The sequence below is a fragment of the Zea mays genome, chromosome 3 (assembly GCF_902167145.1).
Source record: "Zea mays cultivar B73 chromosome 3, Zm-B73-REFERENCE-NAM-5.0, whole genome shotgun sequence".
Lineage (NCBI taxonomy): Eukaryota > Viridiplantae > Streptophyta > Magnoliopsida > Poales > Poaceae > Zea > Zea mays.
The window spans coordinates 215,819,254-215,826,967 of record NC_050098.1 but is presented as its reverse complement, the minus strand read 5'-3'; the positions used below and the strand labels follow the sequence as shown (position 1 = coordinate 215,826,967).

Sequence of the window (7,714 nt, the reverse complement as noted above, 5' to 3'; positions counted from 1 at the left end):
TTTTGAATATGTGCATGTTTCCAAGTTTGTAACTGCATAAAATATGTCATAGCAGAAAATATTTTTAATACTTTTAGATGTTAGTTTTAGATGTTATGGGTTGTGTTAGTATGAGATGTTAGATGTTATTATTAGATGTTATAGTTTAGGTTTTTTTGGTTTGTCACATGCTAGGGTTAGTACCATTGTACTGTTGTAGGTAACATGCTGGACCTAGTGTGGAAGCACGGAGAGAAGATTGTGTCTGGTTTCATGTGCAAGTATTATTGTGAAGCTAAGAGTGGAGGTGGTGCTACACATTTGAAGGAGCATATGCCACATAAAGGGACAAATATGAAGAATTGTCCTTCTATTCTCGAGACATAAACTTAGACAAGACAAAGGAAAAAAAGAGGAAAATGATTTGGCAGAGGCTGAGGATAGATGAGGTGGCAAGATCTCATTATGGTGAAGCACGAAATGATGAATATTAACCATTTCTGTTCTATCTAGAATGTTCATATAAGCCATACCACATATGTTTTACGATAAAAAAGTGACGGTGTCAGTTACACTGCATACGGGGGGATCTTGTCCATCTTACAGTCATCTACTAGCCAACACACGAGAGAATTCCAAGTATTTCTACAAGAACAACGAAAGCCAATAATCGACATCTAAATGTATTCAAAGTTATATATGCTTCATTTTACTTTGCTGGAAGGGTTGAGCAACAATCAACAAAATGATACAACAGATATGTTCTTCCAAAAAAAGGTGTACAATGATTTGTATACATATACAAGTCCTTTAGGTAATAAAGAACTGATGTACAATATTAAACTCCATTCTTATTATGGAACAAAGATCATTAAACAAAAAATTGATAGCATCAAGTTACATATATGTGTAACAATTAATGAACAATGTATAGTTGTATGGATTCCTACACTTCAGTATTTGTATGTCCAACCACTCACTCAACACGTACTCATCCTCTTATTGTCCACCATTACGGTTCAGTAAACTCGTCGACCATTTGTAGTAAGTTATTGCATTCATGAAGTTGCCATTATCTGCCTGCATTTCCCTCCCCTCTAACCTATATCAGTCGAATAGTTCCTCTTGCGCGTCTTGGTCAGGGACCAAAGCCAGCAGCCCCCGATGTAGTGTGCACCTCAAAGTTAGGCACCAGGTGAGCAGAAGCGGCAACCCTGCTGTTAGAAGCTGCCTGGTTGTAGCTAATTAGTGCTGCTGGGCTGTAGAAATCTACAATGCCTGCCTCCTTCAACATGTTGTTGCCGCCGCCATTGCCACCGTCATGGTGGTGGTGGTGGTGGTGGTCAGTCGCTGCGTTGGCAGCGAGCGGGATGGCGTCCTTAGCCGTCGCCGAACCGCTGCCGCACTGCCTCGGCTGCGTCTGGTAGAACACCTTGGAGACGACGAGCTCGCCGTCCTTCTCCTCCTCATCGGACCCTAGGTGGTACTGATGCATCACCCAGTTTGTCTTCTCCGGCTTCCGCTGCTTCCCGTAGTTGGTGTAGAGTACCAGGATCTTCTTGTAGCCCTTGAGTTTTCCACCGGTGAACACCGGGCGGGTCTTGCCCGTCTTGTGCCATCGCGTCTCGCCGCCCTGCTCGTCGGTATGGACCTTTCGTCGTTTCCTCGTCCCGGTCGTGTAAGCCTTAGACGGACGGTGGAAGAAGTGTCGGATGAGGCCGTCCTTACCGACACCTGAAATTGATCAAGACACCGTCCTCAAATATATCAAAAAGATGGAAGTGCATAAGACACGTTTTTATGTGCTAATCAACAAACGACTTAATTTTTTTGTCACAAAAACGAAGTGTGTTCTTTGCCTATTACGATTGGACATGATATAAACTATTAAGAGATATATAGCTTTGTATTCCCCACTACCCCACCCCAATGTGATATATTTTGCCAATAAAATATACTCCTTCCATTTTATAATTTATTAGACATTTTTACCTAAAGTTTAACCGACTCCTCTTATTAAAAAATATAATTATAATTAATTTTTAGTGTGATATCATTTAGCATATAATATGTTTTAAGTATGACTTTATTTTTTTATAAAAAATAAAATAAGACGAGTCTGTCAAACTTAGTATAAAAAATCAAACAGATTATAAATTGGTACGTATATGGAGGGAGTAGAAAATATATATACTACCTGCATATAAAGAAAAACTTAAAAAGTGAATATTCATGTATATCAAAATCTTATTTATACTAGTTGGAAGTGTACTTAATTCTGTGCTAAAAAAGACATAGATCTTTAAATTTCTCATGAAAAAGACAAACTTTCGGCCATCGTTTTAGTAACTCTAATCATCATTGACAATAATAAGCATTGAATTTATTATGTTTTTTTTCTTATAAAGTACTCCATCTGTTTCGCTTTAGTTATCGCTGGATAGTGCAAAATTGAACTATCCAGCGACAACTAAAAAGAAACGGAGAGAGTAGCCACCTATGCTATTATGAAGTAGTCTAAACTAATCCTGATTTATATATCTACATTATCCATCTCCGCCAAAAAAAATGATGTGCATGTTCTAGTGCAATATTTTTCACCAATAAAATATACAAAATATACATATTACTACGGCTAAGTACATTGCAAATAAAAAACCATTCAAAGTGAATGTTCATGTCTATACAAATCTTATCTATAATAGTTAAATGTTAATTATGTGCTAAAAAAAGAGATAGATCTTAAAATTTCCCATGAAAAATGTCGTCACGGTTGGATATATTAAGGTTATCTACATAAGTCATAAATATTGTGTTAGAAAATGGACAGGGATAATAGATGGAGTAAATATAGGCAATTATGTTAGTGAGTACGTGTCACAAATCGATATCCACGTTTTCGTATTGGGTCACAATACACAGAGATAGGGAATGATATAGACGAATTGCCATATCAAGTATTATTGATCCACGTAAATCATGTGTCAAAAAAAATAAAAATAAAGCTATATGAAGCACTTGTTCAAAATTAAGAGCAAATGTTAAATGCTACTCCAAAACGAAAAATATACCTGCCTCTCTACTCTACTACTGATATGCATATACTTGTTTTTTTTTTGGTCTTTGCTTCCATGGTAAAGTAGTGTCTTTGCAAGTTTGCATTGTAGAACAAATATCCAAAGGAAAAGAGAAAAGCATCTTGACTAAATCTCATTATCCATCATTACAGCATAGATGCAAAAACTAGCCTGAAATTGGTTCGATTATACTGCAGATAAATTTTAAAAAAAAACCGACTACTTGAAGGCGGTAAGGAGAAAATAGTTCTCATGCGCGCGTGTACCATAAATCCATAAGTCCTTTAATTTCTCAAAGGTTATACGTACGTATTATTTCCTTCGATCTGATGTTGCGTGCGGCCTGCATGACGTAGACCTTTAGTTGGATTGGGTTGGGTTGTCTCGTTCTATCGTTGTCAGGGAGCAACTAAAACTAGTAGTACATGCCAACAAGTAGGACAAGAAGTTACTTCGAAGGCACCCTTTATCGATGTTTATACGGTATCCCGCTCAAAAGCAAATAAAGAAAAGCACTGATTAATAAACGGCTGCGTAACGAATGATCTTTGCTCTAACGCCAAAATTAAATTTATATATATTTGGTTTGGAAAATTTTAAAAGAACAATCAATAATTAATGTGTGATAATAAATAGCTCATGAAGGTTCTTCCGTGACGGATCTATCTATCTGTCTTCGTCGACGATTGGTCTAAATCTGAAGAGCGAGATAGATGTGGATCGTCTCGTTTGCTTTTCTTTTCGTTTCTTTTTGGGCAGGGAGATGGGGCCGGAGATGTATAGTTTGCAGCAAACGCTTTTGATACTGATGAAATGATGTTGTAATGCAAGCATGCAATGTGCAACTACCGATATATATAATCAAATATACACGTACGCATGCATAAGCCAGAAGGTAGGCAGACAGGCAGCAGTTTAAAATGTTGGCGTGCATGTGTAGCTAGCTAGCTACTCTACATACTCACCAGGAAGCCTCTCCGGATGCGTGTAGCAGATGCCGTTCTCGCCCTCGATGGTGGGGATGAACTCGTCGATGAGCGGGTGGTGCAGCTTGCGGGCGTCCGGCCTGGCCTTCCCCTCCAGGTGCTCCAGCAGCTCCTGGTCCGTCGGATCGAACTTCACGCCGGCCGGCAGCCCCGGCAGGTCCTGGATCGTCGCCGCCGCCTGCACCTGCATGCATGGTAGTGACGACGGCCGATCGATTAGATTATTCGACCGTGCGTTAATTATTCTCGGAGCGTGCATGTACGTGAGAGACCGACCCATGCATGCATGCATGCATGCGTGAATAATGCATGCTCAAAAATCATAGATAGATTCATAGATAGATATATGGCGGTGCATATCAGTAGGTAGACTGGTAGAGCTAGCTAGGAATCTAAAGTAGTGGCCGATCGAGTGCGTGTATGCTTGTGTAGAAGACTAGAGCTACTAGGGTACCGACCTGTTCATACTGTGCGCGGTGGCCGCAGGAGGGGCAGGTCCTGATGAGGTTGACGTGCGAGGATGCCTGCTGCTGCTGCTGTTTCTTGGCGGCGGCGGCGGCCACGGCGGCGGCGGTGGCCAGGTTGTTCTCCACGGCGCGCACGTCGTTGAAGCTGTTGCACCATGTCATGGCCGGCGACGGGACGTATTACGCGAATCGACGATCTCGCCCTCTCGATCTCCGGCCCCCAGCTAGCCTAGCTTGTCACCACGTCCCGGCCGGCGCGGCGGCCCTCGCCTCCTCTTTGTACAAGAAGAGGGGGAGGGAAGCAGGGAAGGGGACGATAGCAGATCAGAGGGAGGGAGATGGAAAGCCTCTTGTTGTCCCGCCGCTTTGCTCAGCAGCTAGCTAGCTCGCCCCCATATGAGGCAACGCTAAGGCTGATCCCCAGGGGAATGACAGGGCCGCGCAAAAGAAGAGGGCGAGCGAGAGGGAACAAAGCGGCCGGGAAGAGAACAAAGAGAAAAGGAGGGCCGGCCGGGGGGAGGAGGCTTGTCCCTGTTAAAAGCTACCCCGGCGAGCCCCTGTAGGCTGCGTGCGCGCGCGCGCGCTCGGCCAGCTGTGTGTCTGTGCGGCGTCGATCGGGTCGCTTTTGATGCGCGCGCGCGCGCGGCGCTAGCTAGCTAGGCTAGCCATACTTCCCCGGCCGTCGCTCGCTGTCTGTCTGGTGCAGGAGAATAGAATTGTCACCAACTCTTTATTGGTTGCTGCGTTGCATCGTCCCAATCAAGAAGATGGATCAATCGCCTACGGTACTATACTACTAGTGTACCTGATGATCGATGCACCGGCCACGAGCGAGCTCCCTTCCTGATGATCGAGAGGAGTCGCTGTATTAGCTATGGATCCGTACGACGTTTAGCAAAACAGGAGGGTGTGGGGTCGAGGAGAGGCAGGCAGGCAGGCCAGCGGCGAATGGTGTGGGTCGTCGTCGTCGTTGCTTGCCCCTCAAGTCTGGGCACGCAACGGGAAACCAGGCAGGCAGGGGGCCGGATACTCTTGCGCGCGGCCGGGCCGCGGGGGGGTCCACGTACAGTACAGTAGGCCATGGCGATCGAGTTGCTGCGTGCACATCGCTCCTGCTCACTATCTGATTCTGACGTCGACGTGCATTCATCTGACGGTTAATGTGTTGCACGTCTGAAAAGACCCCTGCTGACCTGACCGATTAGCGCGCGCGCACGCGCACACACACATAGCAGAGACATCTCGACGGCTGGCCGCCGGCTGATCGATCGGGCAGGCAGAGGCTTCTTGCAATCCAAGAAACGCAGAGAAATAATAACCTAGCTAGCTAGCTAGCTACTTGTCTCCCAAGTCAATAATACGCAGCGGCAGGTAGCGCTACGTGCTAGCTAGACTGACATAACGGGTACGTACGTACACAAAAGCGCGAAGGTCACCGTGTACGTACGTGAGAACTGGAACCTGCAGCTAGGGTGGTGTGCCGGCCGTAGAGATGTCCAAACGGGCCGCCGGCCCGGGCCCGGTGAAGCCTGGCCCGTTTTGGGCCCGGCCCGCCAGGCACGATTAAAAAACCGGGCCGGGCCGGCTAAGCACGCGGGCTCAATTCCTTGTCCGAGCCCGGCCCGCAACGGGCCTAAACGGGCCGGGCCGGCCCGTTTAGCACGAAAAAAGCGGGCCGAAAAGCACGTTTTAGTGTAAAAAAAGCGGGCTTAACGGGCTTAGAGCTAAACGGGCCGTGCCGGGCTAGCCCACCGTGCCTAATTTCTTGTCCGAGCCCGGCCCGCTTATTCGTGCCGGGCCGGCCCGGGCCCGCATATAACCGGGCCGTGCCGGGCTCGGACCGGGCCCAAAAAACGGGATTCGTGCCGGGCTCGCGGGCCTCGTGCTTATTGGACATCTATAGCCGTCCGTGTGCATGCTTTAGATCGAGCTGACACTGGTACTCTAGCTGGTCGTGTTTGTTTTCGAGCTGATAGATGAGGCAGCTAGCTTAGCGAGGCAACCTGTAGAGCCCGAGAGGCGAGAGCTACACTACACTGCTGCTAGACCAAGGGAGAGAGAAAGGGCGCGCACACGCGCGGTGGGGTCGTGGGGATGACAACATATTAGTGTATATATTAAATCATCACCATTTATTTTAGATATAACGTCTCTAATTGTTTGATATATTTTGCTAAGGACACCTTCCAACGTGGTGGTGTGTAGTGGTCGAAGGTGTTATTTATAAATTGAATAATTAACTAGAGACATTGTATCTAAAATAAGTGGTGATGATTTAATATGTGTACTATGTGCACCACCGTGGGAAAGCGTGAGGGTGGCAGCTAGCCGGCCGGGGGTGGTGGTGGAGTGGAGATGGGGCAACCAGCTGATTCTCGCGCGCGTGCGTGCCCGATCGAGCGAGGCCGGCCCGGACGTTCCACCCTACCTTGCAATGCAACAGCGGCGGGTGCGCGCGCGTCGTCGTCGTCGTCTTTGCATCGCAGGACCGATGCCGATCTCGAGCCGAGATCAGGTTGCTTTTTATTTTAGATATGAGGTCACCGTAGAGTGTCTTGGAAGAGAGAGAGATACCACCCCCAACCCCAACAGCTACAGACTTGAACCGTCCATCTACCGCGCGCGCGAGACGAGATCAGCGCGCCGACGTCGACGCGCGCCACCGCCCGCCCGGCGGTGGTGGTGGGAGACCGAGAGACGGAGAGAGATAGTGGAGGGTGCGGGCAGGTCCATTCAACACACTGCACGTTTTGGTGCGGAGTAAGTAACGAAACTGTCAGGGGTTTGGTGCACAACTCGCTGCATTTGGTGCTGGTGCTCGAGGCCACCGATCGATCTCCGGCAGTTCTGGTCGTAGCTGACAAGTGCGCAGCGTCATCATCGTCGCAAACCACTTTTAGTACTTGTTAGGTCTTATTAATCTAAATCAATCTTTCAAAATGCTAAAGTATAGTACATGTGCCAGTGCCAGGACCCCGGCCCAGCTTGAGTACTTGTTAGGTCTTAATAATCCAAATCAATAAGATCATGGGTTGTTTGTTTCGTTCCTGACACACACACACACACACTAGACATTTACTAACAAAGCTAGGTAGCTAGCTACAAGCCTGCTCCGTCTCTCCAACAAACCTGAGATATATATGTGTGGACAAAGTAGTCTGCAATACATAGGTCTCTCGCTCTCTCTCTCTGCTGCTCTGAGGTG

At 46.9% G+C, this 7,714-nt stretch overlaps 1 protein-coding gene across 1 annotated transcript; it reads right to left on the bottom strand.

Moving 5' to 3' along the window:
- Positions 1–725: 725 nt before the first annotated feature.
- On the bottom strand, positions 726–5,132 carry LOC100282443 (uncharacterized). The gene is made up of 3 exons (NM_001155354.2): positions 4,501–5,132; positions 4,022–4,226; positions 726–1,713 (listed from the first exon to the last, which is right to left on the bottom strand). The coding sequence occupies exons 1-3, from the start codon at positions 4,669–4,671 to the stop codon at positions 1,118–1,120; spliced, it is 972 nt and encodes a 323-aa protein (NP_001148826.1). The 5' UTR covers positions 4,672–5,132; the 3' UTR covers positions 726–1,117.
- Positions 5,133–7,714: the final 2,582 nt, after the last annotated feature.

Bases quoted from the DNA above. Each gene is read 5' to 3' on its own strand.
- LOC100282443 (NM_001155354.2), bottom strand. From the start codon at position 4,671: ATGACATGGTGCAACAGCTTCAACGACGTGCGCGCCGTGGAGAACAAC. The intron at 4,227-4,500 runs GTCGGTACCCTA...CCATGCATGCAG, and splicing joins ACCGCGCACAGTATGAACAG to GTGCAGGCGGCGGCGACGAT. The intron at 1,714-4,021 runs GTGAGTATGTAG...GATCAATTTCAG, and splicing joins GCATCCGGAGAGGCTTCCTG to GTGTCGGTAAGGACGGCCTC.